The sequence below is a fragment of the Dasypus novemcinctus genome, chromosome 2 (assembly GCF_030445035.2).
Source record: "Dasypus novemcinctus isolate mDasNov1 chromosome 2, mDasNov1.1.hap2, whole genome shotgun sequence".
Taxonomy (NCBI): Eukaryota; Metazoa; Chordata; class Mammalia; order Cingulata; family Dasypodidae; genus Dasypus; species Dasypus novemcinctus.
The window spans coordinates 178,029,412-178,056,121 of record NC_080674.1 but is presented as its reverse complement, the minus strand read 5'-3'; the positions used below and the strand labels follow the sequence as shown (position 1 = coordinate 178,056,121).

General features: G+C 36.8%; 1 protein-coding gene across 1 annotated transcript in view; it reads right to left on the bottom strand.

The window, feature by feature from the left end:
- Positions 1 to 26,710, bottom strand: part of TENM2 (teneurin transmembrane protein 2) — a 1,208,790-nt gene that overhangs the window by 824,322 nt on the left and 357,758 nt on the right. Inside the window, exon 4 of the mRNA XM_023591746.3 lies at positions 19,110 to 19,385. Within this exon, the coding sequence (XP_023447514.1) occupies positions 19,110 to 19,385 (276 nt within the window). The remainder of the gene's footprint in view (positions 1 to 19,109; positions 19,386 to 26,710) is intronic.

Genomic DNA, 26,710 nt, shown 5'->3' with positions numbered 1-26,710 from the left:
ACCAGGCGAATGGCTCATCTCTCCCTGGGGCCCCAGGATCAAAAATGACAGTGCTGTCTCTTACTGTGTATCTGTCTCAAATGAGTTTCTATTTTATATCAGACCCACCAAGGGGGTGGGAACTCAACCTGAGTCACACCATACTGACAAGGTTGAATCAAAGAAATCCCTCCTAGCAATCTTAGCAGGTAGTCTAATCAAGAGCTCCTCAACTGCATCCAATATAATCAAAAAGTCTGATACTCAATATTTTCCCAAACCAAACTTTTTTTTACTTTGTCAGATGTTGTCCAACTCCCAGTCTCTATCTCATGTATTCACTTTCTTTTAACCCAGTCATTCCAGTTGTAATCCTTAGAATCACCCTTGAATTTCCTCTCTGTCAACCCATGTCTGACCATTCCAGTCAGTTGCTAGCCCTTCTCAAGTGGCCTGAGAATCCCCCCTTTGCCTTATTCTTTCCCATCATTCTCTTTGCCCTAGATGGGACCAATGTCAACCATTAGCCTTCTAATTCTGCTTTCTGTTCCAAGTTCTCTGCCTCCCAATATAGATTCTGCATTTGGTATGATTTTCTAAAATGTAAATACTGTCAAGCTCTTTATTTGTTAATAATCTTCAGAGGCCCCTATTTGCTTAGATGGTAAAAAATATATATATTTTTTGTCGTGCAAATCTAAGCTTTTCAAAATCCGGCCCAGGGTTAGCTTCCCAGTCTCATCTCCATTCACCTCCAATTGCCCCTCTACCTCACCATTCTCTCCTCTCTTATGGGGTTGTTTTCCATTCCCCAACCATACCACACATGTCCACAGCTCTGAGCTCACAGTTCTTGTATCTTAAAATGTCACTCATACAATTTCTGACCTGAAACAATCTTATCTTCAAAGCATAGGCCAAATATTAACTTCTTTGTGAAACCTTTACTCATGTAATAATATGTATTGTTGCCCATACTAGGTAGTAGGTATTACATTAAATCCATTTCAAACATTTTACTCACTAACTGTTCACAACAAACCCATGGGTGGGTACTTCCATTTTCCAATGAAGAAACTCAGGCTTAGCAAAATGAAGTAATTTTTCCAAATTCAAAAAAGCTAGAAAGTAGCAGAAGTGAGCTTTAGAACCTATCAATCTCATTCCAAAGAAATGTGCTTAAACGCTGCCCTATTCTATCTCCTCTGCCTATTTAGGTCTCAATCTTCCTGCTAAGATGTGAGTTACTTGAGGGCAGGGATTATGTGAAAGTTATCTTTGTATTTTCAGTTCCCAGCATGTAGTAGATATTCAATAAATGTTTGATGACTTGTATTCAAAATGCGTGATGCTGCAGTGTTCTGTAGTTAACGGCGTTCTGCCCCTGAAGTCTATGATTGGGTTTCTTGTGTATTTTGATCGCATCCCACATCTCTCACTTTGCTCCTCACACTGCTCATCCTGGCTCATTACTGGCTTTGATGCCTTTCACAGCTCTTTTTATCATAATCTCTGTGAGTCTAGGATGGCTACATCTCCATATTTACTGGAATAGACTGCTTAATTAATATTTAACTCTCTTTCCTTGAAGAACAAAACGACAGCAAGAAATGAAATCACCTTTTAGAATCCCTTTTTGACATATAAAGCAGAACTCACATTTGTGACAGGTTCCCAGAAAAAGAGGACAGCCACTCTAAGGGCAAATTATCTCATCCCCATTGTCTTTACCAAGGACCAATATAAGAATAGGTCTTTATGCTTCTGTCCAGATACCTGATGGCCAAGAGTTAATGAAGGAGACAGCAGACACCATGTATAATTACTCACATGTGATGAATCTATAAACTTTAAAAGCATTCTAAAATGATTAAATAGGGCATCGGAGAAAATTGTTTTAAAACCAGTAATACAAAAAATAATCAGTACCATGCATAGAGTATTTATTATGTATCAGGCACTTTGCTAAGAGCTTGATATACCTTATCTCAATTACTAATGAAACCAAGAATAAGGGAGAGGTGCAGCTATTATTCCCATTTTACAGAAAAGAAATAAGCCTTTTCCAGAGCTTACTGGTAATTTGCCAAGGTCATGGAGCTAATGAAGGACAAAGCTAGTTCACAAAACCTGTCTATCTGACCTCCATATTTCTTCTCTTAATAGCCATGCTACTCTGCTTCCAGTGTATTCATATTACAGAAAATGATATTGACAACAGGAGAGAGTAGGTATGTTACCCCCAGCCATTTAGCTAGTTAGTGGCAGAGCTAGGACAAGAGCCCAGATCTCCAGAATTTTCTACTCCAGTCACTCCATTAAGGTATTGTACATCATAGTACATGGAGTATATATAATTCTCCTATTTTCTTCATAACACCTGTCTTGTTTTTTAAAAGAACAAACTGGAAGTTGAAAGAAGGTCATGGTCATGGGTAAAGGTATAGTTTACCTATGGAAGATTGGGATAGAAATCTTTTGACATTTTTAAAGCATCAGTCCCACTTAACATGTCCTAGAAAAAATGATCCCCAGGCATGTGATGTATACTGTGTTTACTTGATAACAAATTTCAGTGAATCAGACAAAGGTATACGAGATCAAGTTGTCATTCTGGTCTCCTCAAAGCACAGACGTCCTTCTTTCTTAAGTCATGATTTCAGCAGAACTAGCAACAGTATCTTGCACCCTATTATACAAGATACATCTTTCTTTAGAGGGTGTGAAATGATCTTCCCATCAATTCCCACATCCTTCCCTCATTGTTAACTTATCAGGCTATTGCCTTTTCAAAATGAGAAGTATATGTTTTGAACGTAGCAACGGACCTACCTACTCTCAACGCTAAGGTTAATTATCAATCAACAAAACCTATCTTTCAAAAGTTCTGTACTTTGCTTTATACAGCTGATTGCAATAATCTCTAAGGCACTCTTATTTTCTTTTATTCATTATTTTTAAGCATTATAATATGTGCTGTGATTATTCTGAGACAAACTTTGTTAAAATAGATGCACTCAAAGGTAGATCTCCCAGTGTATTTGGTTTTACCAAGTATTTTCTAATCTTCCATCTATCTGAGTTTGCCTTCTCTTTCTCTTTCTTTTTCCTTCCTTCATTTTCCCTCTATCTCTCCAATTTCCTATCCCTCCCTTCCACATTTTAATGACTCAGTCTGACAAGCAATATGCTAGATTATGAAGAAGCATACATAAACAAGATGTGATGTCTATCTTCAAGATTTTTTTACAGTGTATTAGAAAATGTTCCTTCCTTCTTTAATTGAAAATACTATAAAAGGTCTGTGGCAGTTTGAAGCTTTTGTGGATCCCAGAAAATCATGTTCGTAGGATTAATCCATTCCTGTGTGTATAAACTACTGTAGGTGGGACCTTTTGATTAAATTCTTCAGTTAAAAGCATTTGATTACATTAAAGACCCACGGTTGATATTAATTCTTTTACTGGAGTTCACTAAAAATGGAGGAATAAAAACCTGCAGATGCAGAAAACATTGCAGAGACAGAGAGGGACCTTGAAGCTGAGAGCAAAGGCCCTGGGAGCCAGAAGATGAAAGCAATGAGGCCCAGAGGAGAGGGGAGAGATGAACAGACACTGTCATGTGCCTGATCACTCAAGCTGCAGTTCATGGCAAAAGCTTCTGAAGATGTCTTGATTTGGTCATCTTTGCAGTCTCAGAACTATAAGCCTACATGTTAATAAATCCTTATTGTAAAAGTCAATCCATTTCTGGTATATTGCTTGGTAGCCTTTAGCAAAATAAAACAGTCACCCAAGGATACTCAATTCTTCATATTAAAGAACATCATATGTTGTTATGGGTGAGGGGGGTGGGGGGTATATGGGGACCTCATTTTTTTAATGTAACATTAAAAAAAAAAAGACAAAAATAAAAATTAAAAAAAATAAAGAACTTCATGTATTCCCCAACCTCTTTTCTCAGTATCAAAATTTGATAGCTGCCTGAAATGAGAGAAATAGATGGGGGATATTTCTAGAGGATCAACAGTGAACTTACACAGCAAGATTAAATCATACCTTTCCTGGTCCTTCTCTTCCATCATCAGGGGTTGAGAAGTATTCTAGATACTCATCTCTCCCTATCCCTTAATATCCAAATCCTTGCTTTCACCGTCTGCCTTGAATCCTTATTATACCTTTTATCCCTCCATATGTCAATCATTGCAAGAATCTCAACCATTTCTTCAAATACTCATTTTACGTTCTTGCTTCAGTGGAAATCTTGTTTTTCCCTAAGGACACTGCTTCCCCTAATGTGCTATCAAGTCATGATGATTGTCTTCCCTGTACCCTCATACCACTGGGACTGAAGATAAAATAGAGGCATATATTGCTTCTGTCACGGTGGACCACTCTCTTTCTCAATCCTCCATAAATAGCCTCAGCTTTGAATCTCTTACCACCAGATTATATCATACAATACCTCTCATTGCTATCATTCACAGACATGCCTCTGTTACTGTCTCCATCCTTCTTCTTTGTTTCTGGTTCTGTGTTACTCATTCAGTAATCCTTTTGTGCACACTCATTGTTATTTCAGCATACACAGCATCCAACATGCTAGTTTTCATTTATTTGAACTGTTCTTGCCATTGATCTTTTCTTCCCACCAGTCTCACCTACTCATACTCATGGTCAAACCTTGTCATTTTTGATAATGACAACCTCTCCTATATCTCAGTTTTATGCAACCCTCTGTCTATTCACTACTGCCTTTCTAGCTCAGTCTCTCTTATTCTTTGACCCCATTAGACCTTTAACACTCATCAGGACCTCCAATTGACTGACTTTACGATCTTCTTTCACTCCCTCCCCCACAATGTCCTCACACTCATCCTTAGAATAACTTTATAGCAACTCATTATAACCATAATTTCTCTATGTAAGTCCTTACTCATCTTTTGCTTCATAGTATTTATTAATATCTTAGTATTAATTATAAGTGGCATAGTATTTATTAATAGGGAAACCACAGCCATCCTCTACTCCAAATGTATGGGCTACTTAGATTCTGCATTCTCCTCTTTCCTCTCTAATTTTCTCTCTGAGAGAGCATATCTATTCCACACACACACACACACACATCACTGTTATTCTGTTGATTCTCACATCAAATCAGTGTCTTCAGTCCAGACCTCTTCTATACTTTTCATTCCAAATAATTACACAACTACCCATATTACCTCTGTACTTGGAAGTCTTATGTTACTTAACAATGTCCACAGTCCCCAAATCCTGTCATCACTAAGAACTCCCCATTTTTGTACTTTGGAATTATGGCAGTTTGAGATTACTTTATGAATACCAAAAGAGAAAGATTATGTTTGTGAACTAATCTTTTCCTGTGGGTGTGAGAACCTCTCAATTGTACTACATCAGTGAGATGTGATTCAGGTTGAGTCTCCACCCTTTTGCTAGGTCTGATATAAACAGGAGAAAAAGAGAGAGGTAGATACAAACACAGGAAAAGGGGGCTTTACCATATTTGATCCTGCCATGTAAAAGAAAGGAGAGGTTTAATGAGCTGAGGCCCAGGGAAAGATGAACCATATGCCTGGTAGCTTGCAGCTGAACTCAGGAAGAATGCTGAGCAGCTGAGCCTGGGAGAAGAGGCCCAATTAGAGACATGCCCTATGCCTGGTTGCCCACAGCTGAGCTTTGAGAGACAGTAGCGCCTGGAGGGGAAGGCAAAGACCTAGGCAGAGATGGACCGCCATCTTGCTTCAACACGTGGCAGCTGACTCTGGTGAGAAAGCACCTCTTAATGGTGCCTTGAGTTGAGTTGGACTCTTTGTAGTCTTCAAATTGTAAGATTTTACCCCAAATAAATCCCCTTTATAAAAGCCAACCCATTGCAGGTACTGTGCATCAGCAGACCTTCGGCAAACTAAAACAGGAATCTATCCAATTGCTAAAGTCAGAAATCCTTGATAGCTTTCTTTTGATCAACTCTTACATTCAAACCATAATCAAGTTCTGTACAGTCTACTCCAAAATGCAGCTCAAGCTGTTTATTTCTCTACCTTGATGAAGGCTTCACCATTTATCTTAACTTCCAGAAGAAATCAATTTTTAAAAATGCTGAAGAATTCAAAGGACTGGGAGTTCGCATGACATTAAAGGAGCTAGAATGGTTTCAGAGAGGATTTGGCGTCTAAGATAAATTCTTTGCTGATGGATGGGAATGCTATGGATAGTACTGCAAGCAAAGGGAAGAGGATGGGCAAAGATACAGAAGAGAAAAGAGTATGCTCTGGAAAATGCAACTAGCCCATTTGCGTAGGAGCTGGAAATATATTTAGAGGAGAAGAGGGAGCAAGGGCTAAAATCATAAAATTGGACTATACTGTGGAGGGCCTGAAATACCACAGTAGGACAGATTAAATTGATTTGTATACTTCCTGCCTTCCCAATGTGCCTTGGTGTTCATAGCTATAAATGTGTATCAGCGGAAGTGGAAGACAGCCTGCATTCTCTTAATTGTTCTGCATTTCACTGGGGCCTTTACCATTGTGAATATACAAGGGAAAGCCCCAGAACATAGGGATTTTTCTACTCTTTTTTTTCTATAACATCAATTATTAAGCAACACTGTATATTAGCAGGGCCATATGCTTATTATAATAGTAATTGCTTCCACATGATTATTTTCAGAGTTTTTCTTTACATACTGAGATATTTATCTTACTGCATGCAGAACTACCTATTTTGTAAAAATACCAATAGCAGGGATACCACTGTGTTTATGATTGCTAACCTCATTGAATCAAAGGCACCATAGATGGAGGAAGTTTTAAGAATATTTAATACATCATTTACTTGATTCTCTCTCCTCAAGGTGCCTTCCAGATTGTCTTAGCAGATGTGAATTTCCTTTCATCATGTGGAATGCAATTCTATCCTTGGTTTGTTATAAATTAACAGTCTGAAATAAAGTCCTGCATTCTGAACAACAGCTGAAATATTTAATATGGAAAAAAATTCCCTACCCTACTCAGAGCTAGCTTTTCTTCTTTGGTTAATGTAGCCATTTTAAATGGTTCTCCAGCTAGCCCTGACTTCTGAGATCTCTAATTTCAAACAATTTGAAAATAATGCAGATCGTAGTATTCAACCTAGAGAAAAACTGTAGCAAAATTTTGAGAAGGTAGCCAAGTAGTTTTCACACCAATAAACAAACATTTAAAACCATCTGAATAAATAACAATGTACAACAGAAGGCTTAAGTGACTTACTCTGAAATCACTGTAGGCATCATAAAAAGTTAATATTAACTAAAAAATGAGAAGAATTATTGCAACTTCTCATTTGGAGAAGAAATATAAGCCATAACATAAGAAGTTCAAAATATAAAAAAAATAAAAAAGGAAGTACAAATAGCCAATAAATATGTGGGTGGTTGCTCAATCTCACTTGTACTGAAATAATTGAAAACCAGATTAACAATATTTTCATTGATAATAATCAAAAAATATTTGTGCTACTTTCCAGTGATTCCTGAACATGACGAGCGTGTGTACCAGGATCATTTTCACACATGCTGGTAGAAGGATAAACTTTCTGATAAGGCTAGTGGTCAAAAAGTATTATGATTTTGTATAATCTTGTATGCACTAACTCTATTTCCAGGGATTTATTCCAAGAAAATCATTAGGGATGTGCACAAAAATATAGCCATTAAGAATTTTACTCACTACACTCCTCTTTACTGCTGCAATGATAAAAGAACATAATTGCCCAATGAAAGGAGATGGAGAAAATTTATTATGTTCAAGGAGTAGTGTGGACCCTTTAAGTTTTGCAGAGAATATTTAATGTCATAGGAAAATGTTTATATTTAATGAAAAAAAAATGATACCTAGAGATTTGTAAACCATGAGGTCAATTCTGTAAAAGTATTTCTGGTTGGCTAGTTACAGATAATTTGTATTCTTCTTTATGCTTTTTTGTATTATCTAACTATATAGATAAATTTTTAATTCCTACATGTTTTACATTTTACATATCCTTTATATGTAATATAAATGAATTGTTAGAATTAAGTGAAAAATTGGTAGCTTAATAATTCTGTTTTATTTTGGGAGTCCAGATGGACAGAAACTCTTTAGAAAGCAATGAAGAGGATAACACTTCCTATCAAAACTTACAGGACCTGGTAAATTTATATAACTGTATTAAATAAGAAAAACTGAAAATACCAAAACTTAGTACTCACCTTAAAAATTTAGAAAAGGAACAAGAAAATATAAATCAAAATATCACAATGGGAGAATTAGAAAAGATAACAAAAGGTAAACTTAATGAAACAGAAAAATTAGAGTCAACAATAAAGTCAAGTAGAAAGCTGGCTTTATGGAAAGAAAAATAGATTCCTTTTAAGTCTGATTAAAAACATGAGAGGTAAAAAAATATAAAAGATTAGAAATGAGAAGGGAGCTATAACTATAGTTACAGAAGCAATTAAACAAATTACATGAGACTATGACCCAAGAAGAAGCAGCCAGGATATAGAAAAGAAATAATCTTCAATAAACTATTACACTACCCAGAATAGTTTTGGCCAATGTTCACTTACAACCATACTAATGTCCCTTAAAAAATATTATTATGACTCTTTATATAGAGCAATATTTGATGATATTTTTATTTTCTAATCATAAAATATTATAAAGCCAGGAATATAGTTGTTGTAATACCATATTATATGTATTAGATTCCCCTGTAAGGAACACTGTCTATGCTGATATTGCAAGAACATGCAATTAGGCATCTACTCATATTTTTCTTGTTATTCAGCTTCAAATTAGATGCTTTTCAAATTTTAATCTCTTAATTATAAAAACTCAGCATTTACATGCTAGTCAGCGATTAATTTTTTCTACTAAAATGTCAAGAAGCAGTATTCTCTGTAGTCCAGTTTTATTGGGCCCTCCTGCTTAGATGACTGCTTCTCTGTCTGATATCATTACTTCTAATCTTACCACCTTGCTGCCCAAAAGCTTGTGTGTGTGTGCGTTAATCAGATGCTTCTTAAAACATAATGGCCCCTGTTCAAAAAAGGTAAGAAAGAAAGAAAAAACAACCTCCATAGTTCTCTATCAACCTACTGATATTTTCCCACTTCTGTCTAATAAAATCACTATGTTCCAATGAGTCTGACTAGAGATGGAAGTTTGGAAGAGAATGTCCCTGAAAATTATTAATGTCTTCATTCCATTCTCGGTTCTCTACCACCATACATACTGGTTACTCTTCATTTGGAATATCTACTGTCTCATCTCCACTCAACTCCCCCTCCACAAAGCTGCTCCTACTACACTAGTCTGCAGATATATATACTGTTTGTTTTCTTATTCTCTACTGAGAAAGAAGAGGGATTTATCTGTAAATGTGATGGGGTGTTTGGTTTCTTCAACAAACAACAAAGTAAATATTTTAATCTGTTGTGTAAGAAGTGAAAACTGACATAGGGAACCAAAAGAATACCAATAATTCTAGAAAATAGGAACATACTGAAAAAAGAGTAAGGGATGATTAGCACAGATGGAAGATGGTCATGAACAAGAATCTTTTAGAAAGAGAATCTAAGAAGTTGTCACGAGATAATGAGTTATCCAAATATTCCCAAGGAAAGTCTGGCTGCTCAGGCTTTTTCTTCTGTGAAATAAAATGTCTAGAACAACATTCACTTAACATTTTTTGATACCATACAAAACTTTCAGATGCCCATTCAGTATATGTATTTCTGCATTTATGTAATATATGTGTGTGTGTTTGCATACTAATATATTATGTGTATTATAAAACATACTAAAAATAGACATTTTAAAAAGTAAATATAAGTAGAACTTTTAATTTTTTGTCCTGAATCCAAATTATGCTCAAACCCTATTTTGGAAACCATTTTGTTCCACACTATGCCAGCAATTTCAATGCTAACCTTATTGAATCAAAGGCATCATAGATGGAGGAAGTTTTAAGAATATTTAATACATCATTGACTTGATTCTATCTCCAGGGAGAGAAATAATAAATTGGCCACAGATAGGATGATCAGGACTTGCCTGGCTTCAAAAAGTCCTGGGGGAAGAGAAAGTGTTGGGAAAGAAAGAGGGACCTAGGAGATTATATTTATATATGCAAAGAAATCCATCTCCCACCAAGTTATTATGTCTTTGCCAGACTCACTTGTTCAGAGCTCCTGGGAGCCTAGAGCTTTCCTGTGGGAACTGAGAGAAAGTGGGCCCTTTCATGTGGATTTGGACTTGTCACTAGGAAGGCTAGTTCACCACATGGCTGGAGAATGGTTGTTGGGATAGTATAACCAGTGTGTGTGGTTTGAGGCTTAAAGGACATATTCTTTGGTCAGGTCTAAAAAAGGCCAATACAGTCAACACAGGTCTTCCTTCACTCCCTCCCCTGAAATTGTATATCATAAAATGTGTATGGTACTTATTTTGGTATTTTCATATCCAGTCTTACATTACCATCTCCTCAGAATTTGGTTAATTTGCATTTCTTGAATTCCAGCCCTCTCAGTAACAACGCTCCTCCAAACTGACCCGCATGCACTATCTGGACACATACATACGAAAAGACACACAATGGTTTTTGCCCAATGTTGGGCATCTAGCAGCCATTCTATAAATATTTAGAGAAATAAAGTAAGGTTCCCCAAATTAAAATATCTCCTCATCGGAGATGACTTAACTATTCTTCATCAATATCAAACAAAACAAAACATAGTTTTATCTTTTTCATGTGTATGTATTAAAATATGTTTTTATCCCAAGGTACATTTGCTTCCCAATATCAATTTTATTGTTTTTTTCTTTCATATGTTCCAAAATCCTTATGAATTAGTGACGGTGTGATATAGTGTATTCCTTGCAAAAAGTACACTTTACAGAAATACTTCCCAAACCACCACGGTGCCTAGCTTTCTCAGTGAAAGTTCATGCCTCTCTTTTTATGTTTAAACACAAGAGAAAATAATGCTGTAGCATCATACCTTTCTATTCCCCTCAGTATATTATAAACCATCGTGAAGTGACCTCTTAACCTATTCTTTAAAAAAAAAAAAAGCCTACTGAAATATTTCAGCCCCTTTGCTTTAGTAAACATGCTTGTATTCCAATGATCAATTCTCTTTCACAAACATCCTTGGATGGTACGAGAACTGGGAGTATATTGCAATGGTAATGGTACATATCCCTGACTAATACTTGTGCATGCTGCTTTTCCACTCGTAGAAAAATATTTCTTAGTTTGTGAAGCACTATTTCCGACTTTCACTTATTCTGATACTCAGCATTATCCAACATTCCTCCATGTCCTTCTCTTTCCAGATACTGGAGGTCTTCGTGTTCACTGCATTTTCCTCTTCTAGCCTTAGCTTTATTGCTTTCCACTCCTCTGTGAAGGACTCCATAAACCACTTACCTGATCAAAACTGAACATAATTAGTACTAAGTCATTTTCCTCTTTAAATGGCTTCCTCTTGAAAAGCCCTGGGGTTTTCCTCAATCAGCTAAGTAGCTACAGGCTTTTTTTGTGTTTTGTTTTTTGTCTTTTAGCTACAGTTTTAAAAGTAGGTTTTCCCTCCATCTATTTCCTAAAAATCCACCTAGATACTTTTACATTAAAAGAGATTTAAGTGTATGTGTTAGATCAAAGATTCTGTCCCTAATTTTTCAGTATTTCGGGGCATCTACTTAAGAAGATAGGGTGGGGGAAGTGGACTTGACCCAGTGGATAGGGCATCCACCTACCACATGGGAGGTCCAAGGTTCAAACCCCGGGCCTCCTTGACCCATGTGGAGCTGGCACGTGCGCAGTGCTGATGCGCGCAAGGAGTGCCCTGCCATGCAGGGGTGTCCCCCGTGTAGGGGAGCCCCACGCACAAGGAGTGTGCCCCATAAGGAGAGCCGTCCAGCATGAAAAAAACGCAGGCTGCCCAGGTGTGATGGCACACACATGGAGAGCTGATGCAGCAAGATGACGCAACGAAAAGAGACACAGATTCCCAGTGCCACTGATAAGGATAGAAGTGGTCACAGAAGAACATGCAGCAAATGGACACAGAGAGCAGACAACTGAGGGGGCCAGGGGGAGGAGAAGAGAGAAATAAAAAGTAAATCTTTAAAAAAAAAAAAAAAAAGGAGTGGAAATATCACCTGCTTACCCCTGGCCCCTTCACACAAACTGTTACACTTTACTTTCCAAATTACATTGATATTCATTTGATTTGATTTCATTTCTTTGACATTTAAATGCTTCAAAACTATTTTAGAAATCATGCTTTGCAAAATTAAACCCATTTCACAGATGTGTCAAATCTCTAACAAGGAAGTCAACGTCACTATTCCAACCATGGTAAAATGCACTATAACTGCTGATCTCTAGCTTTCTTTTTGCCACCTTTCTTTATCTCTGATTTCCTTAAAGTTTGTATATGATCGGGGTTGTTAATTCTAGTGCCTCCAAAGGCTAGTCTGGACCTTAAGTTTGCAGAAAAGCCTGGGGGTGGGGGTGGGAACTTGGAAAAACTAGAGGACATGGTATCATCTAGAACTGCTGTGGTTACTGTTTCCATCAACCCAGTTCATCCCGAAGGAAAACGGACTCATTGTTACTGGATCTTGGTGGCAATGGTACCACAATATTGCAAATGTAATTATCGGCACTGAATTATATATTTGAATATGGTTAAAAGAAGGAATTTTACATTGTGTATATTACTAGAATAAACATTTAAAAACAACATAAGACTGTACAACTCAGAGAACCCCAACGTATAACAAGGCCTACAGTTAATAGTATAATTATAATAATATTCTTTCATCACTTGTAACAAATGCACCACACTGATGCATAGTGTTAATAATAGGGAGGTAGATGGGAACTCTGTTTTCTGCAGGATTTTTCTGTAAACCTAAAACATTTCTGATTTAATCTAAGAAGAAAAGCCAAAAATAAAAATTTCTGAAATAAAATCTTCCACTTTTAAACAGCTGGTTACTATTCTAAAATTTAGACCTTTTGCTGACCAAATAAAACAATTCACAGACTAGATTCTGCCCATAGACTACCACTCAGCCTTTGACTCCTTAAATATTCTTTAATACTATGTTTAGGGAAAACAGTTGTCTAAGCAGTACTTTTAGCTAGCATCAAATAATACAATTAAATCACAAGTAACATTTTTACTTTTATGTCTAAGCATATGCACATAATATCTACCTATCTACACATTTCTACTGTATTTACAAATCTATTACTTGAAATTTACTCCTTCCCCTCACTGTGTCTTGATTTCTGAATGGGTATTGGAAATGTCTCATCACTTTCCATAAGCTCTTTTTAAACCTTCTTAGTCCAGTATTTTCCATACATATTCATCCTGGTCTGGTTGTCCAAAATTTATACTAGGAATTCCATTACCTTTAACTCATTCTCTTTTTTACCTTAATAACTAATGCATGGCCTATCTCTTCCTCCATTATATACATTTAAATCGGTCTCCGATAAACAAACAAACAAAAAACTAAAAATGACTCTTTTGACTGAAGAGGCTTCCAGTCATGAACAGACAAAAACATTCTGCCTCTCATGCTTTGACTACCCTTGCTACTCAACTGAGTTAAAGTACAGATATCAGGAACTTAGAAGCTTAAAACCAAATGATTATCCACCAAGCCCAATGTCTCCCCAAAGGCCTGAAGATTACATGTGTAATAATCAGGCTGCTCTTGCCAAAAGTAAGGCTTAGTGTTTCATTCTATTTATTGTATTTATTGAATGGAGCCATTGCTTGATAGCCTCTGGGAGCATTGGCAAACATGAAAGCAACCACCAAAAGAAAGAGGGAAATATATAACTAAAGTCTGCACCACTAAAGTTTACAATCTGGAACATGCAGCTCTAAAATAAGGCACATAAGCTTACCCTCCTCCAAGAACTGTGTTCTCCTTTAAAGTAGAATAAGCATTGGTTAATGTGCCCAAATCTAAATCTCTCTAAAGTACCACACAGGTCCGCTTGGAAAATATCAATCCTTTCATTTCTTCCTTACGTGTAAGGCCATATGACAATGTGATATTCCTAAATTTTGCCTCCTATTAAATATTGTTATCTCCTGTGTTTTAGCATTAGGATAATTGTATATTTAGTCTTCCATTAATAAACATATTTTTCAATAAGGTGCCTCCATAGCCTCTAATACCTGGACTTTTAGGGGAATTGAACAAAGGTTATTACAATCATATCACCCTTTAATTTAGGAAAAGGCAAGATTGAGAAGCTATAACATTTTGTTCCCATGTCCTTCATGTTTTGCAATCCATGATAACTCATTTCATATTCTTCTCTATAAATGTTATTCTTTCAAATTTGCAAGTATAAAAACTAAAAAAACACAATTTGAGCTAATTGTCATCAAAATGGCTTTAAAGTTTGTTTTATTTTCTTCTCTGTGTATGTATGCGTGTGTGTGTGTGTGTGCTTGCTTTGTTTTTAAGGGATGGAGACAATATTTTCTTTAGGTACCATGGACATTTTTTTCATAAAATTTGGCTGGAAAAGAATTCATTCTCACATCAAATCAAAAGGACAGTTAAATATTAATATATGTGCTTGGTTGTTACATCTTTCACTATTTTTACTCCTTACATTTTTGCTTTTATTAAGACCAATATTACGAGTCCTTCAGTGTATCTGGAGCTAATAGAATGTTTTTATATCTGCTCTAGGCACTCTCTATAATTTTTACACGTGGGATGGGAGAGAGGAAAGGAATACAGCAAATTATAAAATGAAAAAATAAATTGAAGATGATTCAAGAGTAGTGAAGTGAGGTTTGAAAGAGAAACAACTATCAGACCTTACATGTTTATTTTCAGGGTACTCTAAAGCTAAGTTTACTAAGAGCTGTTTTTGAAGAGAAAGAAGGAAGATATAAGAAACTTTACCTCAAGGGCAAGTGAATGAAATTTGGTTTGCGGTAGCAACCTACAGGCAATGTCCCTGGATACCGAGAGAGAAATACTTCCTTCCCTCCGGGTTCATTCTTCATGCCTCAATTAACATGTAGTGAGGACCTGGGTATGTTAAAACCCCTGACAAGACAGAAATCCTATGGCCCTCTGCCGCGAGGACTCACAATGTAATAGAATCTGGGTTCCACAAATATACTTTACGCAAATCCATTATGTGCCGAGAGCTAGCTTATTTTATAAATGCATGAATTAACCCAACATTCATATCTTCAATCTCAAAGCACATTATGAGAATTATAAATTTCCCAATTGACAATAGATGAAAATGAACATTGCCCTTACTTAGTTTGGGAGGAAGCAATGAATAATTTTCACAAAACCTCAACCGATGCCAATTTAGTTTTCTGTAATTTCTGCCTTCCTGTCTTATGGCCTAGCTTATTTTCTTTTTCTTTTTTTCTTCTGTATTTTCCATAAAAGAACTAAAACTAAAATTATGCTGAAAAAACTCTAGGATATGTTTTAAGTTCCCAAGGTGAAGAAACTGCCTAAGGGAGTCAAGAGTACATAGACCAGATTTTTTACAGTGCATGCTATCCTGCCTTTTTAAGGAGGCAATTAGTTATTCTTGTGTTTTAGTGACTGCCCCATTTTCTGCATAACTCAGGTGATGTGCAAGGCCTCAGAGAGGACATATTTTAAGTGGGGCATTTACTACCAAAAAAGGTGTGATTCTAATTTAAAGTCACCAGGAAAGCCCTTTCTAGAGATGCAGTCAAATTTTACAGCTGCAAAAGAGCACAACCAACCCATTGTTATCTTAAGGACACCATTAAAGAACTTAGTAAGATAACCTGTCCCTGAGAGTTCTAACTTTACTTAAAGCAACCCAAGCCGGAACAATATTGATTTGGCAGCCATACAGGGAGTATAAGAGGCAGAGTGTCACAGCAATAACAATGAAGTGTCTACACTGCAAATCAAAAGACACATTCATCCATGTGCTCATTGTGATGAGGCTGTCAATTTACCAGTGGGTCATCTTTGTCACAGCAGCACACAGGAAGCCCAATCAACATCAGCCTAGGAAGAACTGTTGGCAAAGCCATGTATTACATAATTTTAAAGGTTGGATGCACGTTTCATTCTATAGAAAGGGAAGTTGGTTTCTGAGCTCTGTCTTCACTTGATAGCTAGCAAAATCACAATCTGGAATATTTTTTTTTTAAAGGAGGATTTAAAATAAACACTTTGAAAATATATGTTCCTCAAAATCTTACAATAAAACATGAAATGCAAACATATGGAATCCCAGAGTAAAGAGTTATTTTATGACCAAATATTCTTACAATCTAAAATTGAAGCAGGGAGCTGCTTTCTCAAAGTATAGATTCTTGTTATTTCTTCTTCAAGAGAGGCATGCCTAAAAGGTTATTGATTTGGTTCTGAAGGACACAGTGTTTATTATGGAGGAAGCCATTGCTGGGTACAAGTGTGAGAAATTAATGATGGCTTTGTAAGTGTCCATGCTGTGGTGTGGAACCAGTGGGGGCAACTGTCAATCTATATGATAATACATTCCCAAACTTCATAAAATCAGTGATGTGAAAAAGCATTGATTTCTTTGTGAGCTAAACAGAATTTGTCAGAGAGAAAGAGCAAGAAGTTTACTGAAGTTAACACCTCAGGCTGCAGAGTAGCTTGTACTTCACTTTTTATTTGCTTAAAGAGTTTATGATGCGGCGTGTAAATTTTCTTATTTTTATTTCTGGCCAAAATGAGAATGTAACATGCGTTGTGTGCATCTTTGGAATGTGTGAGGTATCAAAACCTTTAAAAATGAGAAAAGGAAATACATTCTACCTGTCCATTTGAAAAATAACCATCTATCTCTTAGCAAGAACACTGGCTTCAGCACCTTTGTTTTCCTTGGCCAGATACGTACACACACACCACATGTGTTGCTTCCTGCTTCAAAGTATATTTTTCTTTATGTAATTCTGACTGTATTAAAACTGGTATTACAGGAAAAATTGAGATACTAGAAGTAAGGGTTTATTTCCTGCAATTATATAGGGAGTTATAGAGACTCCCCGAAGATGAAAATTGTTTAAATATAATGATTCAAACAATGCTGGGAAAAAGGCACTACAAAATATATTAATTATAAAACTCTCCCATCCATAACATTGCTAAGTAAATCCAAGGCAAGCATTTGTTGAGACCTTTGCTTTCCTGGAAACCTGAGGTAAGAATTTAAGATGTATACAGATAAAAAGTAAAAAAAGTAAAAGGAAGGAAGGAAAGAAAGAAAAAGAAAGAAAGAAAGAAAGAAAGAAAGAAAGAAAGAAAGAAAGAAAGAAAGAAAGAAAGAAAGAAAGAAAGAAAGAAAGAAAGAAAGAAAGAAAGAAAGAAAGAAAGAAAGAAAGAAAGAAAGAAAGAAAGAAAGAAAGAAAGAAAGAAAGAAAGAAAGAAAGAAAGAAAGAAAGAAAGAAAGAAAGAAAGAAAAAGGGGGCAGATGCAGATTCTATAAATGCATACAAATAATCTCTTTCCTATATAGGTGGTTCCTATGAAACCAGTAAGAGCACCAACCATGGAAGAGTTACCAAAATATCTTGCTTAAAATGTGCCATAGGTTCTTAGATTACAAGTGATTTTATTTATTAGGCAATCAAACTGCTTTCATTTAAATATTATCTGTCACACTCTGAGGCTGAAAAAGGACATCAGTAAATGGATTCAATGTATGCCTTTATGAAAACTTCTAAAAGTAATTTCCTATCAAATAAGCACCTTAGAGTGTTGAATGTGTCAAGTGTCAGAATTTTGTTAAAATTCAAAAGGAGTCAAGTGCAGATTTTTCCTTGAGTGTACACCTTGATTAGCTACATGAACGGAGGCTTAAGTAAGACACATCCCCTCGTCCCCACCATGGAATAAATTATTTCAGAATTAAACACAAATTTAAATGCAACAAAATGACATCTTCTTGAATATATGTGACTTACCTATGAAATGATGTATTTTCAACACAGTTTGGAGATTAAATGATATTTAGCTCTGCTTTAGCATTCACAACAAGCAGTCAGCCTGCAAATTTCCTTTTTCTTCTTTAAATGCACGAAAATACGTAAGGCTGCTCTAGCAGAAGTTTATAATATTTTATATAAACATTCTTAACTGATCTATTTGTAAACATTTTAATGATAATTCTTTTAGCAAACACACAATATATTCATGATGAACCACATAGCATTTGATGTTTTCTTCATGAATCAACTGCTCCTAATGCAATTTATCTTTTAATAAATGTTTTTGACTAACCACCGTCTGAGTCGCTAAGAAATTCACAAATAAGCACCTTATCTCTTTAATGACTTGTTCAGGCTTCCCTATATTTACTGCTTAATGATCGGAAGCATTTAATTTTCCAAGTTTCATTAAGACCCACCTACAAAGCTGATGGATAAGCAATCGTGATTTGTGATAGAAGACGTGGGAAGCCATTAACCTACATAGTTATCGAGGGGAAAACAAACATACAAGAGAAAACTTTTTTGAAGACAAGTCTCTTCCTATTTGTCATTATTAAACTCCAGAGCATCTGTTCCAAGTTTGATGTTCAATACGGATATGAGGTATTGCCACCTGGAAATGAAAGTCTAAGATAAGGTAGGATTCTTAAGAAATCTTTATGAAAAAAATAACCCAGGTTGCCATTTACTGGGAAAGGGAGATCAATACAAAGACCTAGAAACTTGTTTAAAGAGGACATTTCTAGGTATAGGTCATAGTTTATCAAGTTGCCTCTTTTGCAATGTTATTTACTTGCTAATAAGACCAACAGACTACACCTGAATATTATGCTATCATCGAAGTGTGATTTTAAAATTCTCTTCTCATTTCTTGTGTGCTTGAGACTTGCTAGTTTATTTTTCCCTAGCTCAGAGTAGGTGGACAAGGTTGATGTAACAGAAAATGAATGATTTTATATGTCTCATATCAAAACATAAAAACAAACAAAACGCCCAAGCCCTACACTGTGCAGTGCCCAGACATTAAAAGGTATTTAGGAAGCAGGCAGGCCTACCGTTCTCATCATCTGACTTATTTTCGTTGTCAGAATCAGTCAGTGTCAGGGCTGAGTTTTCACGACTGGAGAGGCCGGAACTGCGCCGGGATTTTATCCCTCTCCCCCACAGTCTGATGGCGTGTTCTGGAGACATCCCTCCCTCTGTGTCGGAGTCGGCATCAGACCCTGTGCTGAGCGAGTAGCCTTGGCGAAGGATGCCCATGTCGGAACAGTAGCCACTTCGATGTGGCGAGGGCTCACAGATTCCCAGTTCTGCAAGGGTGAAGTTAGTTCCTAGGGAGAGGGCAGAAGAGGCAGAGGATAAACCCTGAGGAATGCTTTATGAAGATAGAAAATCTGTTCTTACGAGAAGCAAACACTCCCCCCATTCAACAAATATCCTGATTGGTCATGATATATGGGAACAGTTCTTGGGCAAAAGTATTCAAGGAATTGTGGTGAATTTGAGGATGAAATTTAAAAAGGGAACATTTAAGATTCGTTTAAATTCTAGGACAAAATGCACATATTTTGTTCCAAAGATTTTTAAGCATTTGTACGGTTTTGTCTAGGGAGAACCTAGACAATGTAATTTGCTTGCTAAAGACCACCCCCCCCCCCAAAAAAAAAAGAAGCGAAACACTGGGTATATACCAATAGTTAATATATATGAAGCACTTTCTTTGTGCAACATATTGGGCTAATTGTTTACTTAATTTATTTTACAACAGTTTCATGAAGGTGATACTATTATTGTAATCATTCAATGGATGAGAAAACTGACGAGCAGAGGATGTAAATGCTTTAAGGCAAGGTCACACATCTATATTATAGCAAAACCTGGATCTGAACCATGAGCTGTCTGACTTCAGGTGACACAAGCTTACCTATGCATCCTAGTGAACGTGGGTGGCTGGGAGGGCTGGGTGCCCATCCCAGCTTTCCACTGCTAGCAGTCTTGCTTGTGGCAAGTCTCAATTCCTTGAGGTCTGGTTTTCTCATTTGTAAAATGTAGATACTAACCTAAGTTCTCAGGATCACTGCGTGTCTTACATTAGGATGTACACACTAAACGTCTTTCAAAATGAATATATGTAAAAGTTTTATTTAAATCAGCACCCTAGGGCTGAAGAGGTGATCCTCCCATTTTTAAATGATATCAAACAATGTCTCCTTGGCAATCCAATTTAAACCACAAATAGTCTTCACCTATGGAAAATGGATGTGAGCAGAGGGGGACGTGCAGGTGTAGGTGCATGTTTGATGGGAAGCAGAAGAATGTCAGGCATTAGGTCAGAAATTGTGGCAGTTTGAGATTATTTATGGATTCCGAAAAGAAAGGTTATGTTTGTGAACTACTCTGTTCCTCTGAGTGTGATACCCTTTGATTGTATTAGATTCAGCTGAGATGTCTTTGATTAAATTATACTACAATAAGGACTTTGGTTCAACCATGTCAGTAGGGTGTAGCTCAGCTTCAGTCCCCACGTCCTTGGTGGGCCATATAAATGGACACTCACTCAAGAAGACACACAGAAGAAGGCACAGGAAGAAAGAGAGCTCCATAGAGACAACAGAGGAGAGAACTTTGATCCTGAGGCCCCGGGAAGAGAGACGAACCTTTCACCTGACAGTCTGCAGCACTGAAAAAAGCACAGAAAGAAACCAACCTTATGCCAGGCTGGAGATGAGAGAGAGGAAGGTTGAACCCTCACAGAGATCAACAACCATTTTGCTTCAACATGTGGCAACTGACTTTGGTGAGAAATCAACCTTTGGTTGGACTCTTTACCCCAGATAAATACCCTTTATAAAAGCTAATAGATTTCTGGTACTTTGCATCAACACCCCTTTTGGTTGACTAATATGAATACTTTATAGGCTTTATCTCATTTAAATCTCATAGGTAGCCTAGCAATTTAGGTCTTCATATTACCATGTGACAAATGAGTACACTGAGATGCAAAGGTTAAATACTTTGTCCATGGTCACATCTTTATAAGCAGCCTATCTGTAGCCCCTAATCCTTGCTCTTTTTTCAATGTCAAAAAGCCTCAGTCAAAAACCAACCTGGTAGGAAGCAGATGTGGCCCAAGCAATTGAGCTCCCATCTACCATATAGGAGGTCCAGGGTTCAGTGCCCAGGGCCCACGCAAAGTGTGGCCCCGCACAGCAGTGCTGGCCCATGCGGACAGCTGGCATAGCAAGATGACACAACAAAGAGACACAGAGAAGAGACAATAAGAGACACAGGAGATCAGGGAGCTGAGGTGCCGCAAGAGAATGACTGCCTCTCTCCCACTCTGGAAGGTCCCAGGATCGGTTGCCAAAGATGCCTAATGAGAATACAAGCAGACACAGACAAACACACAGAGAAGGGACAGAGAGAGACAATGGAGGGAGGGAGGAGAAATAAATAAATACATAAATCTTAAAAAAAATAATAAAAAAACCAACCTGGCAAAATTTTTGCATAGTAAGTGCTATTTTTATTTGTGTAGTTTATTATTTAGCTTATTAAAAGATCTTTTAAGTATTCAATACAAATTATTTGAAATCATGTGGTCCACTCTATTGTTAGATAAAACTGATTTCATTTATCTTTAACTAACTGATGGACAATGAAATAAATTCAGTGAAAAAATGCATGTCTGTGCTATAAGTGAAGAAACCTCATAAATAATACAAAGGCTGGCAGCTCACATACTCCGTATATATTATATTTTGGCCATTCTCTATCATTCATGTCTCCAAACTGCTGATATACCCTGATGCCCTATGACAGTCCATGTGTGTGATACAGCTTTATGCTAAAAAGTATCAAATAACTGTTTACATCAGCGATGTGATTTTAATTTGTAATGGGCATATGCATTTTTATTCTGAGTTTTTACTTCCCTTTTCTTCACTGCACTTTGAAAACTTCTACTGTTTTATTTGACTGTTAAATGGAATGAAACCCCCAATTCTATATGAAATTGTCTCTGCAGAGCAAAACCTATCCGTTGGAGAGCTAGCCCAAGCAAAAACTGTAGGGTGATTACCCATGATTTGATCAGGGAAGTCCTCACTGCCCATCAACCCCGTTCCAGGTGTTATTGTTGACTCCATAGGCAGTTTTTCTTGCTGTCTGAAATTCTCTGCCTAGTATATGCTGTTCCTTTTTACATCCCTAGCAATTAAATATTGTCTCATAATTGCATGCTAAAAGATATATTTCAGCCCCAGTAGTCCATAGAATTATAGGTACTGAGTTCAGATAAATCTAATATTACAATACTTTTTGCTTTATCATTGCTTTTCTCATTTTTAAGTAATTGGAAAAGTCAGTTAATATTAACATTCTCCCATCTTGTCTTTAAAGCTTACATTCCTTCTAGACAGAATCATGAAATATAATGCTTCCTTTTCCCACAATAAATGAAAATAACAGAAACTGGAATATATATGATTTTATTCCACATGTGAGAATTTTTAGCTATATGATTCCATTTAAAATGAAGTGTTTAAATACTAAGGCAACTTTATTTTCCCACATTATGTCCATATCATTATCTAGAACTAGCTTCACAGACTTCCTCAGGCAAAGAGGAACATCTGAAGACCTTAAAATACTGTGTGAAGATAGGGAGCCTCTTTTTTCAGAACATCTCACTGGCTTTTCAATCTGGGTACTAGAGGTAATAGGCAGTAAGTCTAGGGCATGAGAAGTCATGGAATAAGCATGATACCCCCTCTTGGTTATCTAACTTACTTGATGATAACAAATGTTTGATGGTTAGGCTCATGTGTCAACTTAGACAGTTAATGGTGCCTGGTTGTTTGTATACTGTGAGGACATTTCCTGGATTTAAATCATTATTCAGTTGATTGCATTTATGGCTGATTATATCTACAATCAACTGAGGAGAGTCCCTTAAGCAATGAGAGCCATCTCATCCCATCAGTTGAAGATTTTAAAAAGAGCAGTAATTTCAGCAGTCAGGAGAGAGAACTCCCATCTCTACTACAGACAGCCAGTGTCTCCTGGGGAACTCATCAAGGACCTTCAGAATTCCTGGCTTGCAGCCCCACAGATGGTGAGGCAATTTCTTAAAATCTCATATTTATAGATATCTCTTGTTGGGTCTGCTTCCCTAGAGACCTCTGACAAATACAATAAATGGAAGTATTATTTTTATGTTACAACTAACTTGAGATCATCATAGATCAAGCAAAAACTGCATAAATTTTAAAAACACCATAAAAGTAAAATAAGTAAATAAATAAATAAGTGCACTTAAAGAATTTCATCTTCACGTCCCCAATACCCAAATACACAACATTGTAAATAAAATTGGAAATACTGTAGTGAATTCACCAGGAGAAGATAAATGAGTAGGTTCACACTAGCTCATAGAGAGTAAAGTTTCCTTCTAAAAACAAAATTGTTTCCTAAAAAAAATTTACCCTCTATAGTCCTAATAATCTCCCGTAAGACTCTCCCCAGACCCAACCTTTCTCACAATTCCTAGTTTAGTATATTTCTGTTGTCGATTAACTTAAAGCAATAGGAGCCTCATTCTAAGTACTTGGGGCAGATTTTGGACCAAGCCTTTGCTGTGTTTGCTGGTCTAACATATGATCCTGGTGAGTCATATGTATAGAAAAGAAAATCTGGCCTATCATTTATTAAACCATTCGACAAATATTTATTGTTTCTATTGCTGTGCTACGCATTGGGAATACAACAGCGAGCATTAAAAAATATACAGTCCATGACATTTACAGTCTAATCGGGAGAGAGACATTAATCAAAGAATCACATAATGTACAATCCATACAGTGATAAAAACTATGTAGGAAAAGGACAGGCAGTCATGAAAAGATATCTAGTGATAGGACAGGCAGCCATAAAGGTCACCTGCTAAACTCCATCCTTCACAGCTGGCCTACCAGATGTCCATCTAGAGATTGGCTGAATTCTTTGAGGAACTGTGAGATCACTCCTTTGAGAAACAATTAAGCTTTCCTTCAGTTTGCTCTCATCTGTCCCAGTTTTCCCAAACATTTCTCCTTATGAGTTGATTTCAGGCCATCATTTTCCATGTAGTTCGTCTTACAGGATGAAGCCCAAAGTTTTATACTTCTACCCAAAACAAAAAAGTGTATTGCAGAATTTTAATAATGAAGGCAACTTATTGATTTTCACTTGCTTTGTTCATTTATATAAAACTGATTTTGCTCTAATTCATCTTGTACAATTATGTCTTTGTTAAGTAAGCTCCATGGCAACATTGAATGGGAATAAGAAAACTGGTTATCCTGAGATTCTCCAAGTTAAAGTTTCTAGTGGAAAGAAGTCAAGAATACATTCCTTCTTTATAATCTTGAAGAGAGGCAGAAGCTTTCAGTATTCAATAAACACATTTTTACCCTTTTTCAGTCTCTAACCTCCATGATATCAGTGATTAAAATAAATGTGGATGACGTGTAAACTAATTCCATTGCAAATGTGTATTTATGGCTGTCATCAACAAACGTTCAGAGTGGCCCTATATTTAGTTATCAAGGCCAGGATCAATATTTTTAAAACCTATAATATATATGCCATCCATTTTCAGTATAATTTAAGGTGTTGGGAGAGAATACTAATGAATAAAAAGTGTTAAGTGATGGGGGTTGGGGAACGTCTTCAAAATAACTCTTTTTTAAAATCTCTTTTGCTTTAAGTTGTCTTTTCCTTGATAATAACCTCAATGTATAACCTACCTCCTCCCTACAACTCTGTGGAGAGAAAATTTGCAGGATATAAAAAGAGTCATGAAAATATTACTTTACTTTCCAATAATTCTGTTCGGAAAGAGATTCTATGGAAAGAGTGAACTCACGATAGTGCGTGGTAATCATGGTTTTATTTTCTAAGTTTTTACCAACTTCTCACACTTGGAAATAACCTTTCGCTAGGAGAAGCACATATGTAGTTAAGTCAGAATTACCATGTCATGGTAATACCAGGGAATACAAATAGCACTGAAAATGTCAGCATTTGCACAGACTTTCTATGATGAGGGCAGGAAGATGAAAGTTAGCTGTAGTAATGGGGAAAGTGCAATACGGAAAACTTTTATCATCTAAAAGCTCACTTTTGCAGTTGTCTTAATTTAAGAGTAGGGATTTTACACAGGGGAGCAAAAATGTTATAACAGGAAAATAGTCATTAATGATCATTTATAAAACTAATCCCCACCCATCCCCAATCATTTACTTCTAGTACATCTCCTTATATCAGACATCATATCACTTGTTGATAGCAGAAAGTAATATGGTGCAAATCTGAGGTCAAATTGCAAAGCTTGTGAAGATGCAGGTTTTCATGACATCTATGAAAGTGATGCTAGAAAAACAATAGGATTATGAGGAAGGCCACAGAATGACCAAGATCTAACAAAAATTAGGTCAGCTAACCAGAGAAAATAGAAATGGATGTTGGTACAATGAGGGATACTTGAAAAGATCATCTGATGGGCTTTCACTTCTGGACCAAGGTGGAGATGGAGTTTCTCACTTCTCTCTATTACCCTTAAGTATGGCAAAAACTTCTGGATATTTTATTTAAAACAAGCCTAAGTAGATAATGAAAGGTGGAGAGAAGAAGACAAACTTCTTAGGGACTCCAGGACCCAACGACGATCCTGTGGTGAGTTCCCTGGGTTTTCTTTTTACCTCATACATCAGGCGTCTGAGTATTGGAGAATCTGTCAGCCTGGAAACTCTTTAAGGGCACCAGAACCAAGAAGGCCCCAAGGAAAACCAACCCACTCTAGCCAAAGGTCTAGCTGAGCAAACAGAAACTCAGGCAACAAAAGCCAGCCAAACAGCACAGTAAAAGGCCACTACTACACATGACCAGCCAAGGCAAGTGGGGATCTTAGAGTCCATCCTGCCAGACTATAAAGAGGCCGTCCCATCTCCCCCAACCATGCCCTCACACACACCAGGCTGGTCTCGAAGAAGACCTAGTGGGAGCCAGACATTTCATCTACTCAATGGAAATGAGTTGCAGGGGAGATTGAAGGTAAAACCTTAATTTCACCACCAGTGTAAGTGGAGGCCTTGTGGGGAGTGGTAAGGACATGCCCTTCTCACTCCCAAACTAGCAGGGAGTCTGAAATCCCACCTCCACCCACAGCAAGGAAGCAGCCCTCCCCCACCCCCAGGGGGTCAAAATAGACCACATGGGGGACCTGGACGTTCACCTCCACCTGGTAGGCAGAAGGTAGCGCTCCCTTACCCCACTGGTGCCCGGTCAGGCGAGGCCTGCTAAAACAGAAGATTTAAATAAGATCTGGAGTTTCATAACAGAATACCCAGCTAGCCAGGATACTGTATAAATCACACATCATACCAAGAACCAGGAAAATCTCAATGTGAATGAGAAAAAGTAATTATTTAAATAAAAGGTTAATGAGAGGTCTTTAGGAAAATTAATGAATCCATCAAATATTTTTGCAGGAAATGATCCTCTAAGATCATGCTGCAAATTGCAAACCTAAAGTGAAGGCTGTACTATTGTAAAACATACAATTGTTATAAATTGTATATAATAGACCCCAAAATAATTATGTTTTTCTTTATCC